Here is a 23,728-nt window from a genome sequence, read left to right as displayed (position 1 = left end):
GTGGTCTGGGTGAAATTCCTTCTGCATCCTCCTCCTGAGGATAATTGTTTATGATGTGACGTCAGGCCAATTGATTTTTCTCTTGAATGGTTGGTGGGGGGCAGGGAAGGAGGGAGGGGAGGGGAGGGGAGGGGAGGGGGGGAATCAGCCGACACAAATGTGAAGCCAGGCTTACAGTTTCTCTGTGTTATGAGATCTATAGAAGCTGACATCCTGGATACATGGGCATTATCAGAAGGCAGCTGCGCAGTTCCATTTATACAGTACCATGCCAGCAGAATTTATTTTTAATTTGTTTTTGTTGTTAATAAAAAAAAGAATATAATTAAATCAATTTTGCCCCAACCCTGTTTACATGCAGATTTCACAGCAAACCTCTCTGCTAATCTGACGGTGCTTGATAATTAATCTTGTTCACCCAGATGCTGCCACAAGATTATAGAGGGGAGGGGGGAAGGACATCACAAGGCAGAGAAGCTGAGGGTGTGTGTGTGTGTGTGTGTGTTGTGAAACCGAGGGGGAGAAAGGGGGGAAAATAGGTTCCTGTGTTCTCCAGGGGTATTGTGTCAGGAGATGCAAGCAAGCTACCATGTGACGAGATAGAAAGCTAGAGGGATTGGCTGAGATACTAGCAGGCGTGTGAGCTAAGCCAGCTCCCTCCACCCCTCCCATTCTCTCTCTCTCTCTCTCTCTCTCTCTCTCTCTCTCTCTCTCTCTCTCTCAGCATCCTTCTGTGAGCCTGTAGGTGATACAGCTACAGCAGCATCCATGGCCTATCTTTTGCCTTAGCGCACACTCATTCTGGTTTTTCCCCTCCGCATTTTATTTTCTTCTGGCTGCTGCACCAATCATGTATCTAAGACACTGGTTTTAAGGGCTTACATTAAGCATCTGATAACTGGAATCGTAATTTCCTGTATTTTTTCAGGCTCTGTGGAAACTGAGGAATGCAATTCTGCCACCATGATGGAAGGTAGGTTCTGCTCCGATTATGCCTTAACATTTTTAGTGTTGTGTGTTACAGCAGTGCTTGGAGGGCAAAACTGTTGATGCCTTGTCATCTATAGAACATTCTGGGTGCAGGATTAAAAATATTAAAAGCCGGACTTCCGTGGTACAAATAACTGACTTGCCAGATACCATCTCTAGTGATCAAATTAACGGTTCTGTTGCTGCAGTTGAGATTGTGGACATTTTTTTATTCATGCAGATCTTCTCAGGGTGGAAGAAAATCCAGCAGTTAGTGACACATTGAAATATTCTGTGCAAATAAAGAGAATGGGAGAAACATTTGCATAGCAAATATGGAAGATTGGAGTATTTTATTGTATTGTATTTTATTGCATTAAGAATGGTGCGTTGAATACTCTGTAGAAAAATCACTGACACTTTTTTGTGCATGTTGGTGGGGGGGAGGGGGGGGAGAGAAAAGGTTAGCATAAAACATTTCCAGGTTAGATTCACTTAATCTTTTATTGGAGAAGGAATCTATTTTGTTCTGTAGTTATTACTTTTTTAGACATACACCTGAAATAATTAGAAGGATGCAGATATATTCAAACATAAGAAAAGAAGGATACTTTGGGGTTTTTCCCCAATCAGTGAAGTATTTGTGTTTGGAGGCCATAACATAGCAATCCTCCAGTCCTTTAATTTGCAGCAGTTGTGGCCATAGAATGTTAGGCTCTTCTAGCTTAGAGCTTTGCTATAGTGAAATGTATGTGACCTTATGTAAAACAACATGGCCCACTAAGTATCATAGGGCTCATGCTGGTATAGTGAAACATGTACATATAAGCATGTATGGTTGAAATATGGAACATAATTCAGTTTGACAGGTCTTTTGCAAGAGGGCTTTATCTTTCTGAGGTGGAAATATTGCAAACCTCTAGAATACTATTTTTTGTTTCACCAATTCTGAGCTCTTGAGGGAAAGGATTGTTCTACGGTTTCTGAGATGCTGACAAAATTGGTAATGAGGTTAAAGGCATTCATAGCTGGTATACTGAGACTGCATTTTTTGTGGCTTTCATATCACAACATGCTGCAGAGATACTAGCTTTTGTAAAATATGATCCATACAGTTTTGCGTCCAATACAAACATACTAGTCCGAAGTAGTAGGCAGCTCAAAGGGGAAAACTGCATTTATCCTGCATATCCAGGAAAGATTAATGATTTCACAGCTAAACATTTATTTGCCTGCCATTTCCCCTACCATCACTGTAAGGTGTCTAACTGGATGTCATCCCACATCACAGCCTTTTCTTGACTATGACACATTTCATAAAGCCTTTTCTGTAACAAGATATGCAGTCTATATAGCTGAAGAACCAGTATAAATTTAAATGAATTGCAGTTTGTGGCCTATGTGTTTCTTTAAAAAAAATTTTTTACTTAAATTGCAATATGAATTAATACAGTCAAATAGAAACCAAACTCAGTTTTTAGTCTGTTGAGATTTTTAACAATTTAATCATGCTGTTTGAAGATCATATCACAGTAAGACACAGCTTTGATTCCCTGCCCCCTTTCCTGCTATATATTGCACTGTCACGTGTTGAGTTCAGTGCATATTATTAAGCTTTATGAAAGTTCTGTCTAATTTAAATATGAATTAAACAAACACAGGTACAGTGAGTTTATTGCCTGTAGTATCATAAATTTGTAGACACATTGCAGGCATTTCTTGGAGATGACAAAAATAATACCATTTTAGGTTTTTTGCAATGAGAGGAAGCTACACATAGAGAGAGCATACTTGTTGGAGTTGGCTAAGTCAACTAGTTACTAGCCTTTTTAATTAGCATAATGCTTTCAGGAGCCATAAACAACTGAAAACTGAAAGGTAAAATCATTCTTATTAGCATAATTATGAAATTTCTGAATTTTCAAATGCTGTTAAGCTGATATTTGGACTGGAGAATAGTGAACTCCAGTTAAAGCAGATCAAAACAATTTAAATCTTTCCCAAAGTTTATTTTTCAGATAAGCATCCAAATTGTGTGAACAGACATGAGGGCCCCTTTTTAATGTTTGTTATACCGTATTTTAAAGAATGAAAAAAAAATACAATTTGTTATTTAATCTGTTCCACATAATGTGTGCTGTTTCAAAGCAACACAGAGAGAGGGGGGGGGGGACATACACGGGGAACCAATGGTACTGAAACCAATAAATTAACCTGCTCATTCTTTAACCTCTTTCACAGAGGAATATATTGGATGATAAGGGGTGGGGTCAAAGAAGAGAAAGATGCTGATGGAACCAACTTAGTTATGACTTACAGCACAATCCTATGCATGTTGACTTAAAAAGTTGGTTCCCTTTAGTTCAGTGTGCATAGGATTGCTGTGGAACTCCCTTCCCTGGGAGTGTATATACATCAGTGTATGGTCTCCAGCCTCCTAGAAGCTTCAAGCCTTCTCTACTCCCATACTTCTCTCTTCTGCTTAGGTATATTTCTCTGAAGGCCTGTTTATCATAGGATTTTGATGATTTTTTTTAAAAAAAATCTAATGTTTTGTGGTGGTTATGTTCTGGGGCTTGTATCCTAACTAGGTTTCTCTGAATGGAAGGGCTCCTTCCATGTTGGACTAGGATCTGGGAGACAAGGTAAAATTGGAAGGAAGGAAAATAAAAGGGAAGGGAAGGCTGGGTCTATGGAGCATGGCCCAAAAGCTATTGAACTGAGATGTCACCGTGCTTCTCCGAAAATAAGACACCGTCTTATATTTATTTTTCCTCAAAAAAACAACAACACTATGGCTTATTTTAAGGGGATGTCTTATTTTTTCCCCTCCTCCTGCCATGGCCAGCATTGCTGCTGTGCCTATCACTATGTCTTATTTTCGGGGTATGGCTTATATTCCTTGAATGCTTAAAAATCCTGCTATGGCTTATTTTATGACTGCCTTAAAATAGGAGAAACAGTGTCATATATTTGTTTGAAATAAATAACAAATTGGTTGCATGAGGCCTTCTCTTTCCACCCATGTCACAAAATTTAAGGGCAAAATGATTGTCTTACTGTGTTTTATGTGCATATTGTATTTCAAACAACTTTGACCAGATCTGAAAATTATCACATAAAAACAGATTGTTGATCCATCTTGTGCCCAAACATGAGCTGGATTTCTATTCTGCTGTTCTAATGTCAGCAGATCTGTTTTATAATCACACCAGCAAACAGTAATTCTTATTCCCAAGAGCAGTAGTATATGGTGCCTCTTTTGAGCTGGCTAGGGTAAACCTGTACTGTTGGAAAATCATTTGGGCTAATGCATACGCCCAATACTGGATTTGTTTGGGCTTCGGGGAATATGCAGTATGAAGGAAGGAAGAGGAAATGTATGACTATGCTAAAGGCCTAAGAAAGCTCAGCAAAAGTTGGAAATTCCATTATCAAAAAAACTGATATTTGCAGACATTTTAAAACAAAACTGATTCAAGTTGAAGCTGCATGCATATACAGTGGTACCTCGGTTTATGAACACAATTGGTTCCGGAAGTCTGTTCATAAACTGAAGCGTTCATAAACTGAAGCGAACTTTCCCATTGAAAGTAATGGAAAGTGAATTAATCCGTTCCAGATGGGTCCGTGGGGTTCGTAAACCGAAAATTCATAAACCGAGGTGTTCATAAAACCGAGGTTCCACTGTACCATATAGACAGATGTTCTTTGCTTTATTGTGTATAGGTTGTGCAGTCTGGGCCTACATGCATCACTAAGCACATGCATTCCCATGTAAACATAGTGTCCAGTGTGTGGACTGCAGGTGCATGTGTGGGGTGTTGGAATAGCCAGCCCAATCCTAAACCTCTGCCGTGTATTTAATATTTTTTATTTAAATATTTCTACTGCCCTTCAGCAGAGCTTCTAGGGGAAACTGATACAATTCAAATAAAGCATAAACAACAAACTTTAAAAAACCCATTAATATTGTTAAAAGACCGGAAAAATGAAAACATTGTTGCCTGGCACCTGGTGATAAGAGTCTAAAGCATTTGTGAATGAACAGCTTCTGTGGTCAAATAACTGGAAACTTTAATTTTATGGAAGCTGAATGTAAATGGACACCCACACTCATTAAGGATCCCCTCCCAAATAATTAGAGGTTCAAATAGAATTTTGGTCTCAGTCTGTACTTGTTTTGTAGAATAAATCTACTCCTTTTTACTTATTTTGACGATTAAAATTTTTCAAGATGGCAAAAATCTTATGTTTCCATAAGCCTAAAATGACTACTGTATCTTAGGCAACTATAATGCATCAGTAACAATTGTTTGTCCTTCAGGCAAGATAGCATTGTGCAAATGTAAAGCTTGGAACATTGCAGCTTGACAGCATACATTCCAAATAGGCAGCATACTTTCTTGTGCTATATTCTGTGCTACAGACCACCTTTTCTAATTCCTCTGCTTTGAATTGAGTGCCAAATCTTGTTAAAAATGGAAATATTGGTAGATATTTTGTAGTGGTTTTCTTGGATTCTTGATGATGAAAGTTGGTAGATATTGTTTGCATTTAGCATTTACAGCACTTTTAAACATGTTCAGTACAGTGGTTTACAGTCATTCTCCAATTTCTCTTCACAACAATCCTGTGGGCGAGGCCACATGTATTCCCTGTGGCTGATCAGGAATTGAAACTGGAAAGCTGCAATTTGCATGAGGCCAGTCACTAAGTCCATAGCTGAATGGGATTCAAACTGAGGTCTCGCGTGGCATCCACACATTGAACATAAGAACAGCCCTAATAAATGAGACCAAAGGCCCATCTAGTTCTGCATCCTCTTCTCACTGGACAACCACATGCCTTTGAGAAGACGGCCAGGAGAGCTTGAATGCAACAACATACTTCCCACTTGTGTTTTCCAGCTACTGGTATTCAGTAGCATACAGCCTCCAAAACATGAGATATCATACAGTCATCATGGCTAGTAACCTTTGATAGTCTTCCCCACCATGAATTAGTCTAAAACCTTTTTAAAGTCATTCAGATTGGTGGCTATTCCTACATCTTGTGGTAATGAATGCCATACTTTAAGCACTGTGGGAAGGACTGTCCTAAATCTCTAATATTTATCCATTTTCTCCACACCATGCTTAATCCTGTACATCTCAATCATGTCCCCTGCTTATTTGTCTTTTTCCACCCCCTAAAAGGCCTCCTAAAAGGATGTGGGTGGCGCTGTGGGTTAAACCACTGAGCCTAGGGCTTGCCGATCAGAAGGTCGGGGATTTGAATCCCTGCGAGTGCGACGGGGTGAGCTCCCGTTGCTCGGTCCCAGCTCCTGCCCACCTAGCAGTTCAGAAGCACGTCAAAGTAGATAAATAGGTACCGCTCTGGCGGGAAGGTAAACGGCGTTTCCGTGCGCTGCTCTGGTTTGCCAGAAGTGGCTTAGTCATGCTGGCCACATGATCCGGAAGCTGTACGCCGGCTCCCTCAGCCAGTAAAGCGAGATGAGCGCCACAACCCCAGAGTCGTCTGCGACTGGACCTTTTAAAGGAAAAGGTAAAGGGACTAGTCAGGGGTCCCTTTACCTTTTTCTTTAAAAGGCCTCAAATGCTTTTCTTCCAGCCACACAATCATTTTGGTTGCCCTTATCTGCACTTTACCCAGGTCTATAATATCATTTTTGAGATGAGGCAATCAGAACTGTAGGCAGTATTCAAAGTGCAATTGCACCACAGATTTGTATAACATGGTTATGGGATTGAGAGTTTTCTTTTCAGCCCCCTCTTTAGAGATCCATATAATGGAATTTGCCTTTTTCACAGCACCAGTTCAATAGTTTTATTGATCACATCTCCTTCCTGGTCAGCTGCCACCTGTTCAGACCCCTTAAGCGCATATTTGAAGTTAGGCTGTCTTACCCCAGTGCATCAGTGTACCATACTGTTCTTCATCATTTTGATGCAGTGGCCTAGAATTGGCTCAGACATTTTTATATTCTGTTCATGGGCTACTAAAATGAATCCATGAGTATTATAGCTTGAAGATAGAGTTCTGTTAATAGCAATCATTTTTCCTATAATTTGTCTTACCAGAAAATAGGCAAGTGGGTATTCATTGCAAAGCATCTTTATACAACATATTATAGAGCCAGTCAACACTATTTCCTCTTCCTCACCTTTCAGCGCAGAATGTTGAGATATGCAAGAACTAGAAATACTGTTCTAGGGCCACCTGCAGCATCATTGACTCCTGTGTGCTCAACAATTGGTGCCTTGCATTGTGTTCCTCTTTTTTTTTTGACCCATCCAGGTGAGTCAATCTCTCATCTATGCCCAAGGGCGTACCCACCATGCGGCAAGTTAGGGCAGCTGCCCTACTCTAGAAGCAGAGCTGGTGGGCAGAGGCGGAGCACAGCCCGGCGGAGCGCGAGTTCGCCATTCCCGCCGCACCGCGCCGCACCCTCCCTCCAGCTCCCCGGCGCGCCCTCAGGCAAGGCCAAGCGTGGCGGGGAACCAGGGAGTGCGGCGCGGTGGGCGGGAACGCCGAACTCGCGCTCCGCTGGGCTGGGCTCCGCCTCCGCCCACCAGCCCTGCTGCTAGGGAGGGGCACAGCCCGGCGGAGCGCGAGTTCGCCGTTCCCGCCCGCCGCGCTGCGCCCTCCCTCCAGCTCCCCGTCGCGCCCTCTGGCAAGGCCAAGCGCGGCGGGGAACCAGAGAGCGCGGCGCGGCGGGCGGGAACGCTGAACTCGCGCTCCGCTGGGCTGGGCTCCGCCCACCAGCCCTGCTTCTAGGGAGGGGCACAGCCCGGCGGAGCGCGAGTTCGCTGTTCCCGCCCACTTTGTGGCCCCTCCCCTTCCGTGCCTTGGCCCCTCCCCTTGCCCCCCCTAGTTTTGATCCTGGGTACGCCCATGTCTATGCCTCCAAAAACTACACAAACAAACACAACATTATGGGTGACCAATCAGCACCTAGCTGCCCTAACTTTGTGTTTTGAATATGCAGGACTTTTAAAAAAAAACACAGGAAGTGAACAGGTGAGGAACAAATTCCATTTCATTTCAAAGGTCAAAGACTTTTGGACTTAGTTTGAATTATATTGCTTTTCAATATTATTGCTAGACTATCCATCTCTGTGATGGCTTATTCTTAGTTGTATTTATTGTTTGCTCAGTTAGTCTGAAAACCTATGTGTCTTGTCCAGTTGTATATGAAATATAGCCAAACATATGCTCAGTCAAATACATGTGGGGGGGGGGGGAATAGACTTCCAGATGTCAGTCAGTTTGAGCTAATGTGCTCCTTTTAGAACTGAGTCATGTTCAATTTTTGAATCCCTGTTTACTATTATGTACTTGGAGCTAAAATTTTGATATTATCACACACACACCCTCCAAGCACGTGTGTGCCAAATTATTTTCTATTTAATATACCTTGCCCCATAACCTCTTGTTTCTTGTTTGGGTGTTCAGTACTAATACGCTGTATTCTGGTGCTCCCCTGTTTAGAACTTCCCTGCAAAGTATGAATCCCTGGAATGGCAGGGCAGTGGGAGTGGGTTTCCACTCTCCCCATACTGTGTTAGTTTTGTATGGGGATAATACCTGTATAGTGTTGGTTGTATTCTGGAAATAATGAGAGCAGTCCGACTAAAGTTGAGCACCTATAAGTCCCATTTATTTTGGTGAGAGAATCAAGCCTATGCATAACCATCTTCAGTTAATACTAGTTTGGTTTAACTGCTCTCTTCACTTTGGCTAAGTTGGGTCAATAGTTCTAGTATTTCACTACAATTTTCTTAGTACTTGAGAGTGCACATTATATAGGAGACTAATGGTTTGTTGGTGAGCAGTACACCAGAGGTGGGAAACCTGTGACCTAAGTACTGTTAGACCGCAGCTCAAATCAGCCCCAACCAGCTTGGCCGACTGTCATAGATGATGGGAATTGTAGTCCAGAAATATCTGGAAGGCCAAAGGTTCTCCACACCTGCAGAAAACCAAATATCCACAGTCAAATACTGAAGTGATGTTTCTTGCATTTACTCAGTACACACTTCTTGCAGTTGTGCCTGAAAGAGTTGAGTGTCCCTTTACCAGCTTATCCTGTATTTATTCCAACATTCTTCACCCATGATATTATTTAGTATTATTTATTAAATTTATATACCACCTATTTCACTAGCTAACTCTTCTGTGTTATAAAACCAGACATAGTGAATTGAACTTTTAAAATAACCTTCTGGTTATTTAACATAGTTTAATAGGGGTTCTTTTTCTTTCATACTAAGTTGTACATATTAACCTGAACATCTCTAAGCAAAGCTCAAGTATTGGGGGTGGGGCAGGGAACAACCTACCTATGTCTTGATGTCCAGGGAGACTGGGATGCAAACCCATTGCTGTGAGAGGGAAAATGAGGTTAAATTATAGGTCATGCGTGAAGATGTTTATGCAAATCTGTTTTCTGGTATCTATATAAGGAGTCCAGATCTTATGAAATTTGCTGCAGACAGTTAAAACTGCAACTAGGCCAAAGTGTTTCTGCTACTGTGAAGGAGTGGGTGGAATTTAATCCATTGCAGCCGGCGTACTTACCAATATGTCATGACACAGCATCGTTCCAATGGGCATTGCAGGTAACAAAAAAAGATGGCTAATCCCACTCACCTGTTTAATTATGCTTCAGAGTATACAGAAAAAGAGCCAGATTACAAAGTGAAGTTTTAAGAACAGTTATTACACTGAGCCTCATGGTACATAGGTAGAGGGGTGAGGGTTCTTTCCGGTGTCAGAGTCCCAACAAAAATCATATTCCTGCTTTGCAGTTTGCCTTGGGAGAAAAATATTACGTTTGCACTAAGTGTGGCAGAAATAGTTGCTTCATGCTGCACAGGGATACAAGGAGCCTTTGGCCATCCATATGTTGTTGGCCTGCAGTTTCCTTCACTCCTGACCGTTGACCATGTTGTCTGGGATTAATGAGACTAGAGTCCTGTGATGTCAGGGAGGGTTCGGTTTGCCAGTCCCCATACACAAATGATACCAAGAACAGGGGGCAGTGGCTAAAGTGCATTTGTCAAACACATACAGTTAGTATACTTACATGATATGCTGCCATGAAAGGATAGAAATTTCCCTTCCAGAATAGGCCAGGCTTTTCTTGCCTGTTTGGAACCAGCCCATAATTTCTGCCTTTTCTGGAGGCAGTGCTCTGCAATCTGTCCTCAAGGGTGGTATGAATGGTGGGGATATACAACATGACCTTTTCACCGGCAATGCCCTAATTGTGAAACTCCCTCCCAATGTAGGTTAGACTAGCCCCTTCCCTGTTGTTTTTAAGGTAGGTGGTAAAGACAGTTTTTTTAATCTTGCAGGCTTTGGATATATTTAAAACTTGCTAGTATGTTTTTAATTTTAACAGTCTCAAATGCATCCTGTTCTTAAGGGTTATGGAATTTTACAGCTGTAAAACACCTCGGGGGCCCTTGTTAAGCCCAGAAGGTGGTGTAAACTGTTTTAGAAATAAAATGAGCACTCTCTCTGTGTATTTTTTTGATTGGTGCGTAGAAGTAGGCAGTGGGGGTCAGTGCTGTATCTGGACCATTTCATCATATTTCTTAATAATATAGTTTTGTTTAATTGAATTGTATAATATAATGTGGTTTTTAGTATCCATGAAATCAGATAAGCATTGTGGTCCCATGCTAGTTTAGTTCTCAGAAAACCAATTTTAAAACTGCATCATGTTGGGTTGGTTTTTTTTTTAAAGAAGATTGTTACCTAAGGAGTCCCCCCCCCCCAAGTGAGCCATTTGTCTGTCCCCGTTTTTTTGGTCATAGCAATGTCTTACTTAGGGGATGCCAATGTGGTGCACTCCAGATGTTTGGACTACCAGTCCCATCATCCCTAAGCCCTGTCCATGCTGACAAATGTTGGTGGGACCTAGTACTGGAGGGTACCGGGTTGGCTCACCCTGTCTTACTGGGTATGCTAGGTGCTGGCGCATGACCGCTCCTTGTTCCACTGAATTTGTCTCCCTAGCCACCCCCATACTCAGAATCTGACTTTGTCTCATACCATTATGCTATGGGGTCCCTTTCAATGCTCTGTTGGACTTCATTTCATAATAGAAGGATCTGTACGTGCAAGTGCAGGAAGAAAAAAAAGTTGCTTGAATGGCCTTATGACTCTGTTGGATCTGGGTATGTTCCTGCCTATGACCTTAGTGCCATCCAGAAATCTCCTTCTTTATACATAGCTAATCCTCCCTCAGTTACTTTGATTCCTGGTAAGGTAAAGGTAAAGGGAGCCCTGACCATTAGGTCCAGTAGTGAACGACTGTGGGGTCGCGGTGCTCATCTCGCTTTGTTGGTCGAGGGAGCCGGCATACAGCTTCCGGGTCATGTGGCCAGCATGACAAAGCCGCTTCTGGCGAACCAGAGCAGCGCATGGAAATGCCGTTTACCTTCCCGCCGGAGCGGTACCTGTTTATCTACTTGCACTTTGAGGTGCTTTTGAACTGCTAGGTTGGCAGGAGTTGATTCCTGGTAAAAGTAAAGGGACCCCTGACCATTAGGTCCAGTCGTGACCGACTCTGGGGTTGCGGTGCTCATCTCGCGTTATTGGCCGAGGGAGCCGGCGTACAGCTTCCAGGTCATGTGGCCAGCGTGACAAAGCCGCTTCTGGCGAACCAGAGCAGCGCACGGAAACGCCATTTACCTTCCCACTGTAGTGATACCAATTTATCTACTTGCACTTTGACGTGCTTTCAAACTGCTAGGTTGACTATGGGAGCTCACCCCGTCACAGGGATTTGGACCGCCGACCTTCTGATCGGCAAGCCCTAGGCTCTGTGGTTTAGCCCACAGCGCCACCTGCGCCCCTGATTCCTGGTAGCTTCCCCCAAACTAGTTTCAGAGTGCCTGTTCTCCCCCCCCCCACTACTTCCCTCCTTTCAGATCCCTTCCATGGAGCCTTTGGCTGAACCACCTTAGTCCTCCAATACTGTCTCTAAGCTTCAGTTTAAGGAACTTCATTTGTACTTACTCTTCTTATTATTTCCCCTTCTCTATCTTCAGCTGTCTCCCCATCTGAGGATACTGTAAAGCATCATGTACATTGTTATACTGTAAACCACTATGTACATTGCTAGTGCTATAGAAATTAATTAATTAAAGTGGGTCTGTAGAGATTTCTGTTCTTTAACCTGAAACGCTGTTGAGTAAGCTGGTTTGTGGTTTCTCTCCCTGTGTTCTGGTGCTGCATCAAGCAGGAAATATGTGCCCTTATTCGTTCATTTATTTTGGTCTTTACTGCATATTTTGGGGGCAATTCACATTTTATCTCTTGAATGATCATTTTGTCATGTTTTAATCATTAATCTGCCTCCTCAGTTGTTTGTAAGATATAGTTATGGCAAACGTCACACTCATTTCTGAGCATCAGAGGCCACAAAGCCCTGGTCCTGCCAACCTAGCAGTTCGAAAGCATGTTAAAATGCAAGTAGATAAATAGGAACCGCTACAGCGGGAAGGTAAACGGCGTTTCCATGTGCTGCTCTGGTTTGCCAGAAACGGCTTTGTCATGCTGGCCACACGACCTGGAAGCTATACCCCGGCTCCCTCGGCCAATAATGCGAGATGAGCGCGCAACCCCAGAGTCGGTCACGACTGGACCTAATGGTCAGGGGTCCCTTTACCTTTACCTAATCATTAAGAAGTCTCCTGCTGCCTGTATTGGCCTCTGGGGTCACGAGGAGTGCACAAGGTAAGGTGAATGCTAGAAGTGTTTTCCAGCCACGGTTGCTTGTATTGCCTCTCCAGTAGACCATGGTGGAGAGACTTGATTCTGCACATACTCTTACTAAGCAAGTATCTAATTGGGCCTCAGAAGATAAGCAAATCTAGAGCAGAGGTCAATATTTTCCTACTTTCTAAGGCCAAACTGAAGACAGGATTGCCTGGTGTGCTCTAGTCCATGGGGTCACGATGAGTCGGACACGACTAAACAACTAAACAACAACAAGGCCAAACTTGAATTACTTGCTCAGAGGATGTTTTGAATCAAGCTTCTCTTTGTCTGTAATCCTTGTTGGCTCCAGGTTTAGGAGAGCCCTTGGGCAAGAACTCCCATAGTCCTTTCAACACCATGAGTCTCTTTCCTCACTGCAGCAGCTCCGGGGAGCTGTTGTCATCAGGTCCCTTGTGGGGGGTAACCCCCTTGGCACATGCCTATGCCATACTCGCCAACATTTCTCTGATGAAAATAGGGATGTCTCATTCCATAATGATAATTTTACCATTTATACCCCACATATCTTACTGGGTTGCCCCAGCCACTCTGGGCAGCTTCCAGCATATATAAAAGCATAATAGATCATTAAACATTTTTTTAAAAAACCTCCTTATACAGGATTGTCTTCAGACGTCTCAGGGGTTTGATAACTCCATGCCCCTAACATTTCTCCAATGAAAATAGGGACATCCTAAGGAAAAGCTGGACATTCTAGTATCAAATCAGAAACGGGGGCGGATTCTCTAAATCAGGGACATCCCTGGAAATTAGGGACACTGCTGTGCTGACCCTTGATAACTGACCCTGCCTAGTTCCCTGGAAGACCAGAGCAGGCTCTTACTGGCTTCTAAAGCAAGCCAAATGAGGAAGCTTTACTTGTGTGTTTGTTGATTGGTGTCAAACCCAACCGGTCATAATGGACTTCTCAAGCATCACTTCCTACAACATGGTTGCTATGGTGTGGCTTAGAGAGGCGTTTAGTGTCATGGATCAAGAAGGGAGGACCTTCTTATCATGCTTCCAGGAAAGTGTGGTGGAAGATGGGTGGTAAGGACTTAATATCGTTCCCTTACTCTCTGAAACTCTAGCTTTAAGAGGTCAATGGCCCGTGCTATATGTTCCCTGTATACAAAGGCTGTGGTGCAGGAGTTGGATGATGATACACCACACACAGTCAAGATAGCTGCACTTCAGGGTAATGAGGAAAAGAAAGAAGATATTGGTTCACCCTCTAATAGGAATGAGCGTAAGTTGTGCATTTGAGGGGGTTGATGGTCAGAGTATTGCTGCCTAAGGCAAAGGACAAAATGGCAGTTCCCTTCCCCATTTCACTTAAGAGAAGCAATGGAACCTCAGTTCATCACTACCGTAATGATGGGATGGTCTACTCCACAACAACTGAGGCAGCATGCTAGTTTAGGGGATGCAAGGACATGCTGTACACAGCATATACAGCTCTGTCCTCTTAACAGAGGGAAATGGCCAGGGAGGCTCAGAAGGAACAGCCAAGGGACTCCTTTCACCACCATCTGCCACCTGAGGTAGTCACCTCACTTTGCCTAATGGTAGGGCCAGCCCTGGTTGTGTTTGATATTTAATTTATTTTTCTGCTCTGTGAACGTGGTGTCCATATCCCAAAGATTAACCTAGTGTCTTTGGCTATGGAAACACACTGATATTCCTGTAGCAGCAGCACCATTTTACCAACAGCAGTGTGGAGAAAGATAAAATAAGCAACAAATGAACTGTTGCCAATGGTTTTCAGACTTGCCCAACCGTCCCCTTTATAGTTTACATGTGGCACAAGTAGCCTGAGAACTCAGCTGGGCTTACTCCCAGGCAAGAATTTATAGGTCTGAAGTTTTAGAGATACTTCTGGCTTTTCTGGTGGTCTTTTAAAACTACAAACTGAACATTATAGATGAAGCTCTCATCTAACGTCTTTCCAAGATTTCTCAATCCTTTTTCTTTTACAGTTCACACTGCTACAAGCTATGGTCAGTAACTGCCAGTTCCTATTATCCTCAGGAAGATGGCTCCTTACACTTGAGATAAAGCCTTTAGTCTGTGGTGATTTATCTGGAAAAGAATATGTAAGAATAATAAAAAAGAGCAATGATAATTATGATTAGGCCCATAGTGACTGAAAAAAATCATTATTTGTAAACTAACAGTATTTACTGACAAATAATATTATTTTTAGAAACAAAGAAAATATCTATTTAGAAACAACAAGAAGCATAAAAGCTACTTCAGGTTACTTTTTCTGCTACTCATTATCAGTTCTTGGTGTTTTTCATATTCTTTAAAAAAAAACGTATAAAGGCAAAATATAAATATTGAGATTCACAATATTATGTGAATGATATAAGGTTATTGACTTTTAAGCAAACTCCAGTCCTAACCCTGGATCTGCTAGCTGGCCTGGGGAGCGGTTTGGGATGAATTGGAGGCACCTCTCTCCATGCATGGAAGAGCTTTATTGGTGAACGTGCACATCTGCTGCTAAGGCCCCCAGTGCACCCATAGATAGCTCTGTGAGCATAGATCTATTGCTGGCAGGTTTTTGACCATCCATCAGTAGGCCCTAACACTGGGCGTGATTCTAGGGATGGGGCATGATAGCGGTGGCTTTGGATACACTGGATCTAAGCCCCTTCCTTCCCCAGAGAAGCCCCAGAATAGCCTCCCTCTTTGTATGCTTGTGTAACTAATTCTACCCCCTAACTAAGGTGAGGAATACATTTAGTCCTCTCCTGCCCTGGCCAGCAGAAGTTGGCAGAGCTTTGGAAGAGGCAGTTAATCCACCAGTTCCACCTCATAAAATTGCATTGTAAATCCATTCTGCCTCCTCAGTTGTTTGTAAGATATAGTTATGGCAAACGTCACACTCATTTCTGAGCATCAGAGGCCACAAAGCCCTGATCCAGTGCCACTGCATGATCCCCAGAACCACAGAGTTGGTCAACTCAAAGTAAAACATACCTGATTGCCACATACTGTATAAAGAAGTCCCCCTTTCACATTTTAAAATTGTTTTTAACTCACAATTCTGGGTGTGGTATTCACTGAGGGGAAGAGTTGCATTAATTATATTTATCTTGCCATCTGTGAGCATCTGATGCAAGAGGGCACCAGGGGCGCGATGACTGTGCAGAAATTCATGGTCAACCAACATAGATGCCTTCTAGAGCTTGGAAGGATGCCCCCTAGGCCCTGATGGGCGCTAAGCAATACCTGCATTCCTGTATCCATGCCTTTTTGTGTAAAAATAGACATTTGTCTAATGGCCCCCACTGTGATTAAGATTGTGGATTGCAACACCTATGCGTGCCTGGGTGCCGCTTGCTGGTTCAATGCTGGCCCATGGCACCCAGAAAAAGCCTAAAGTTTCCCTAGTTCAGGTTGGGGTACCGAGTGGGGGCAGTACTACATGGCAGGGTTTGTTTTTAGTCTGGTTATTCAACTTCCTACTGCAACCGAGGAGGTTGTCACCCTGGATTTGGGTATGTCAGTCCTTGGTGGATTTATTGGGGTGTTGAGTATTCACCCTCCCTATGTTACCACTCCTTTCTATTCATTGCCTATTGCCTAGGAGCATTTCTAACTCTGTGGTAACGATATCGGGAGGAAGACCCTTTCTATCTTGATAAAAGTGACCCTAAGCATTCTAGCATGCAGTAGATTTTCCATTTTTTTGCTAAACCTGGAAGAAAAGAGCACTTTAAGGACAGTATCTTTCTTGTTCAGAAAGGTGCTTAATAACGCTTGCATAGAACAAGTTCATATTAACCTCCTTGCCGACAAGACCTTTCCCTGATGGATGAAATGAAGCATTGTGCGATGGCAGCTGCCAGTCTTGTTATCTCTCCCCTACCATCGCCTCCCCCCCCCCACATAGTTTCGCCAGCCTTTAAAACCAGGACAGGGAGAAGAGTGGATTGCAATTCAACATAGCACAGCACTGTCTGTTCCCAGCTAATCAGTGCAGTGTTAGCCTTGTTTCCCATGATCAGGGAAGACGTAGCCATGGTGCTGCCTCTGGAAAAACAAATGACTAGGCTGATTTGATATTTGTGATGTAGTCAAGCTTTTAAAAAGAGAGGAAGAAAGGGAGCCAAAATGTCAATTAATCAGAGTCTGCAGTGCTGAATGTAAGTGAATTGCCATAGGTACTTCTTAAACCTAAGCAGTGACGTGGTAGATCCTCTTGGCTGTGACTATTGGATGGCTTCAAAGTGTTGGTTACAGCCCTTTCCCAAACATCTTGGGCCCTGCAGACATTACAGAATGTCTTCACTATATCACCGCTTCCCGCGGATTGTGGGATTGAAGTCTCTTTCATATGCCATCTTTCCCTAAAGTGAGAACAGTTTGGGCACAGAGAAGAGCTTCATCAGTAGAATCCCTGAACCGTCTCCTTTGCCTGGAGAGACTTACCAGCCCATTTCCCTCTTTTCCTTCCTCCTATAAAAATACAGTATTTACATTCTCAAAGGATTTTCCTAGTGTCTGAATTGTTGGACATTTAATATTTTTGGTTGCTGTTTCTTTTCCTTTTTGTTAGGATTGTTTCCACACACACACACCCCACACACCCAGTTATTTTACCTGTTTTAATTGTGGTAGGAAGCACCATTTTGTAACTTGCTTCATGTACTTCATATTGGAACAGGAAAACACCTAACAAATAAATGCATGCAAATTATGGAGTGGCCACTTAGGATTTCATGGGATGGCAGCTGCATCCATGTGGGGAACCAGCCCTCTCTGGTGAGCAGCCATGCAGCAAAGCTGACTTTATTGCTCCTTTTTCTATCCACGCATTTCCATGTACTGTAGTTGCCATGCATGGTCAGACTAGTTTTCATCACAAGGCTACTCATGCTGAACTAGGCTACCCAATCAACTGGAAGGGTTAGGGTGCCTACCTGGCCTCTGGTCCGGTTGCCATAATTTGATGCCAGAAATGGTGGTTTAAATGCAAGAGAGAAATGAGAAATCAGCTTTAAATAATGTCCTGAAGTGAGGCATTATTATTTTCATTCAGTGTGCATGATGAACGTGAGAAGAGTCCTTAGATCAGACCAAAGGCCTACATAGTCCAGCATCTTAGAGCTGAGCAAATGCCTCCTGCCATAGATAGAGGTGCCACACACCAAGTTTGCAACCTCTCAGCACTAGGACAGAATTGCTAGATCTTGGAGAGAATGTCAAATCCATAAGAAAGGGAAGAAAGGGGTCAGTTCCAGAGCTCTATTGTTAAAACATTAGTGATCAGAGAATACAAATAGGCTGTATATGTGGATTTTAAAAAAGATAATCATAAAAAGCAGCCTCTGCAGTGGCAAGCAAAATAAGAACGCATCACCAATCTTCAGCTATCTGCCAATAATTATTATTATTATATATTAAATTTGTATACCGCCCTTCATCTGAAGATCACAGACAATATAAAGAAGTGCCAAAGTTGCTTGTAAAGGCTGTTTCTCAAAAGACGCGTGACCTACAAAATCATAGCTCAGCTGCTGCTTGTGTCTACTCCCAATAACACTGTGTGAAACCCAGTTTTTTAAATACTTTTTTTTAAAAAAGTGCAGTTGACTTGTGAATTCAAGAAGGCAGATTTGCCTTCTCTAATTTTTCAAAGGGGACTTTTTTTTTACTGCCCTTGCTTTTGCTGCTGTTGACTGATGTTCTGAGGAAGAAAGGGGGGGAAGCAATGCCAGCCAGTTGTCCTTCTCTGCTTTTCATTCACCCCATCCCATCTTTTCTGGGCTGGCCGGAGAGTTTGGGGAAGCGGCTTCTTTGCCATGACCACCCGCTCCATGCTGCTACAGCCTCTCAGGAATGCCATTTGGCTACCAGTAGATCAAGTCAACTTTTTAGCATGCCATCTGTTTGCCTTGCTTGCTGCTACTTGGTTTTGAACTTACCTTCATTCAAGCAAACCTAGCCCATTTATAAGGCATGTTGTTGCAACCCTTTGGACCCCTTAATTTTGTAATTTGTTACACAAAGTGAAATTTCCTACTACGGTATATTATGATCATTATAGGAGTGGAAAATATGCACAAAACACAATGTATAGGCAGTGTCTAACACCAAGAAGACAAACTATGATAGCCAATGGTAGATGCTGGAGGTGCAGATTACAGAATGCAGACTTCTGCCACCGACAGTTACCTACATAAAAGATAGCTAAGTTGACAGGATGTAGTGTTCTTGAGGTTCTGCTAGAAATAAAGCATGTGTCCCTATGCTCTAGTTTGGGCCACTTATTTTGTTCACCTTGGCACTTGGTGGCTCATGATGACAGCTGTTATTAACTCAGATCTTAGGAAAAGCTACTTTCCATATTCTTTTGCTCACACAAGTAAAATCTGAAAGTGCAAGGAGTCTAGCTTTTTCCATCACTACCCCAATACTGTGGAATGTCCTTTTTGATGTCATGCCTTGATGTCATTCCACTAACAAATAATAACTTCCTTGTTACTCCTAGTGACTGAACAGAATTCATGCTGCCATTCATACTATTTGGGAGTATTATCATTTATAGTGGTTACCATTAATTTCAGTTGATTTTAAAATTACTCCATTAAGCGCTGTTTTTAAAACTTATCCTGTGAAAGGTTCCAGGCAGAGAGTGTGATTTATAGATAGACTTATTTTATAGTGCCAGATGCCCATCCAAAAATATGCTGCGCTTGCATTCATAAAAAGGGTGCAGGCCCATATGTTGCAAAGTTTATTTTCTTCTAGCAGCAAAGCTACATTGGAGAGGGTAGCAGGAGTGTTTGCTTGGCTCTGTTCTATAGCCGTGCCCAAGATAACTCTGTTCCTTCCCAGGTGCCATAGATGGCTGCTGCCTATGCCTGTTTTGTTGCGCCTGTGATACAACAGCCCGCCAGAAATCTAGCTAGACAAGATTCTGTAAGTATTAAGGATCAGGAAGATCAGGAACACATGTGAATAGGTGCTGAATGAAGGAGGAACAGTTAGTTAGTTAATCAATTCATTAATTCCTATATATTTCTATATTTCTATACACACACACACACACACCAACCAGTTGAGGAAAATATTCTTTGTCTTTAATACATTATTGAAACTGCTTTTTAAAATCTATTGCACTTCCCTTTTGATGTTAATATTTACACACACACACACACACTGTGGTACTTTCATCCTTAGGTAGATTACTTCATTCTCCCTTTCCTAGTTGCAGACAGAGTCCTGGTGTTTTTATTTCTGTAGTGTGCCAAGCATATACTAGGCATTTTATAAATGAAAATAATTGTGATAAGCAATTTTGATATCTCAAAACACCATCTGAATGCTAAATACTACAGTTGTTTTCTGGGTACCTCCTGCCTCCTTTTTCTACATTTCTGTGTTTCAACTCAAAAGCAGGGATGATCAAGAGAAAGAACTCAAAATGCGAACTCCCCTGTTTAAGAACAAGGCAGTCCCAATTTAAGTTAGGCAAATCCCCTTTCAGTCTTGTCTAACTTAAGGTCAAAATCTTTCCGTAGAGCTGTGCCCATGAAATGACATATCCATGGCCAAAGAGAGGTTGCCCATAAGTGGATGGGGACTTTCCTGAGCTATAAATTCAGGTCCGCCTAAATGTAGAGAGAGAATGTGAATTCTTTGTGCTCTGCTACCAATTTTGACTCCATTCTACTCTTTCTATGCATCCTGATCCTAAGCAAATTTCTTAAAGAGCATATATTCTTTGACTGGTATAGTTTACAAATTCAGGAGTTTTCTTTCCCATGGGCCTAGCCATTACCTTGCCCATAGATCTCCTCAAATGTCTTTCATAAGGATTTGGCAGCAGTAAATACCAATAAAAGAGAGCAGGGGAATTAGGATTGGGTTAAAGTTGATTCTTCACACCTCCATAAAATTTTTCCATATCTCATGCAGAGTTTTCTTATTCCTCTTAAATCAAAGTTTTGATTTTCAGTTTTTACAGAACTATGGGATCATCACAGGGAAGAGCAGAAGGAGGCTCTAGAAAATAAAATTAGACAGAAGAAGGGGTGTGATATATTATTGTGGGATGGGGAGGAACGGAATATAATTTTCTCACGTAGAAGAAAGACTGTATTTCATGTTCTATATTTCTAATTCAGACATGAGTGAGCAGGCAGTTTTAGGGTAGAAATTTGCCCCGCTGTTTCCTCCATGAATAATAACTTTGTTCTTGCTTCCTGATTAGATGTTCCGGATAAATAATAATGGCAGCTATTATACCTATGAATATCTGACAGTATTATATTTCTCAAAATGTCAAATAAGGAGGCAAGAACAAAGTTATACTTCAGTGGAAAATTCACAGTGTGAACCTGTTCAGACCTAGCAAGACTGAGTGATTCTTTTTAAACAACAAAAGAAGTGGAATTCTTAAAATGCATCTTTTTCTGCATTCCAACAGAGAATGAAATATGAGGGCAATATTCTGCTTATGTCATGTTATGTGAGGCATTTTCATTCAACCACATGGTACAGAAAAAATCTTTAATGAATGTACATAAATTGAAAAATGTTATTTTGAGCTCAGATTTTTATTAGAAGCAAGCATCCATGATTCAGCTGAATGATAGAAAATAATAAAAGATAAGAGAGCTTTTAAAGAACAAGAACATACTTATGAGTAATATAAATAGCAGTTCTATGAATGAAATCCAAATGGTGCCTTTGTGCTTATGAAAGGGCTTTTGACCTGGCAGGTGTTTTTGCTAACAGAAGAATGGAGGAATTAAAAGCAAGTTTTGCCTTCAACCCCCAGCATCCTGGGTTTCAGTACCCAGCAGACAGACTGGAGTGAACCCCACAGGCTCAGTCTGGTCTGCCCACTGGGTAACCTGCCCACGATTGGCCAATTTGTGGGCAGGCTGGGAGGAAAAGGAGGGATCCCAGCAAAAATATGATGTATTGTAAAAAAAAACACAACCCAGAATATAATAATGAGGATAATAAATCAGAAAAGGAAGTTGAGGGAAGTCCAAAGGGAGGGAGGGGGAGATGTTTTGCAAAGTGTATATTATGAATATAAGTATATTTGTGATGAGAAAAAAGAAAAATCAATAAAAAAATTTTTTAAAAAGGAGGGATCCCAGGTGAGAGTTGGGAGGGACTGCTATCCTCTGTAGGTGGTGGGGGCTGAGTGTTGTTGTTGTTGTTGTTGTTGTTGTTGTCTGGGTGGGAGGCTAGGACTACAGATCAATGTCAACTTACTTGAACTAATTTTTAGTGAATTATGAGACTAAATTCCAAATGAATATGCATAAGATTTGGCTGTGTGGCTTAGATCTTATGTTCACTATAGCCTTACTAGGTAGTGTACAAACAAGTGGCTTTTTCATAACCTTCCATTACCTGACCAGTAACCAAAGGGGTTTGGTATACATAGGCAGGTGTATTACATTTCTCTGTTGCACACAAAATCCAAATGAAGTGAATGTGACTCACCCCCAAATAGAAGCCACTGGTGTTAAACTAGCAGAGCACTGAGAATCATATGACACCAAAAGTGGGATAGTTGCATTTTGTAGTGAGAGAACCACCTCCGGTGCTTGTGGAGTTCTAGAGTTTCGAATATCCTAATGAATTCCAACTCATCAGTTTCTTGCTGAAGACTAAGCTAGTAGCACTTATCCATAGCAAAAGGCAGAGATTCACATCTGACTTGTATGCTGATTTTTCTTCATTGCCAATGTTAACAAAAAGTTATTTTAGTCTTAATTTTTCTTTGGGAAGGTATGGAAAAGTGATTGGGCATCAGATACAACATTTCTACAAGGTGATTTGTTTGGTAGATTAATGAATTAAAATTGCTTGTGTCTGGTTGATATGTGGAGTAACTTTTAAAATGCAGAGTGACACAAAGTTTTTTTTAGAGGGGGGACGACCCTGGAAGCAGTAAGTAGGAGCTTTCCCATTGTCCATTATTGCAGAATAGCAGAAATGGGGAATGGGTTGCACTCCAGAAACCAACTCTCTCCAGTCCCAACCAGCATGGCCAGTGTTCAGGTATAGTAGGAGCTGTTGTAGTCCAGCAACACCTGGAGTTCACAGCTTCTGTGTCTCTGCAGTATAGTTTTGTCTGAACATTTACCAACTTTACAGTCTAGGATCAATTGCACCTGTCTAGGATCAGTATGCCACTTTTTAGCTTCTCTTATACTTATGGGTGTTAATGATTGTTGGTTTGCTTATTTAGTTACTTATCTTGATTCTTACCCTTCTTCCAAAACGGAGCACCGAGTGCAGCAACAATTATAAAAGGCCATAAAATAAAATACCAAAAACTGACAAGGCAAGAAACTGCTGAGGGTGGGGTGGGCAGGCTGGTAATGTTGAAAAGCGGGTCTACATACCATACTATGGGATTGCATGTAGTCACAGGCCACTGTAGGCCAGCATATGGGGTAGGCAAGAGAATAAATATTGTCACCTTCACTAGCTGAAGGGAGATGCAATTACATTTGAAGGAGGAAAAACAAAACTTGTAAACTGTGGCAGTGCATATAAACCGGAATGGAGAAAGATTGCAAAGTCCTAATAAAGCACTTTACAATGTCAGCTTTCACCAACCTGGTGCCCTCCAGATGTTTTGGACTACCATGCTGGGGCTGATGGGAATTGTGATACAAAACATATGGAGGCTATCAGCTTGGCAAAGGCTGGGAAATGTGATTTTGGTCTAAGGTACATTTTGCTAAGGAGGTATCACAATACACGATAAACAGTTCCAGAGTTTGGATAAATGACAGCATTAATTACCTTGATAGATGCTGAGCCGGAGGGATTTGAGAGGGGAGAATACTGCAGCAGGAAATCCTAGGCTGCCTACTTAACAGCATCCACATTACAAGCAAACAGTAGGCTCAGTTCAAGCAAAGACTTTTAAGTCTCACTTATTTCAGTGATATACATTTAAATGTGACCAACCTTCCCATTTAAATGA

The 23,728-nt window shown here is 42.1% G+C and overlaps 1 protein-coding gene across 1 annotated transcript in view; it reads left to right on the top strand.

Annotated features, from left to right (window-relative positions):
- The first annotated feature begins 735 nt into the window (after nucleotides 1-735).
- Nucleotides 736-23,728, top strand: part of SGIP1 (SH3GL interacting endocytic adaptor 1) — a 115,954-nt gene continuing 92,961 nt past the window's right edge. The window contains exon 1 of the mRNA XM_088673931.1: nucleotides 736-973. Within this exon, the coding sequence (XP_088530057.1) occupies nucleotides 964-973 (10 nt within the window). The 5' untranslated portion in view covers nucleotides 736-963. The remainder of the gene's footprint in view (nucleotides 974-23,728) is intronic.

This window comes from Zootoca vivipara, chromosome 7 (genome assembly GCF_965207765.1).
Source record: "Zootoca vivipara chromosome 7, rZooViv2.hap1.1, whole genome shotgun sequence".
In the NCBI taxonomy this organism is placed as follows: domain Eukaryota; kingdom Metazoa; phylum Chordata; class Lepidosauria; order Squamata; family Lacertidae; genus Zootoca; species Zootoca vivipara.
Note: the sequence above shows the minus strand (reverse complement) of the source record. Positions and strands in the feature narration are given on the sequence as shown.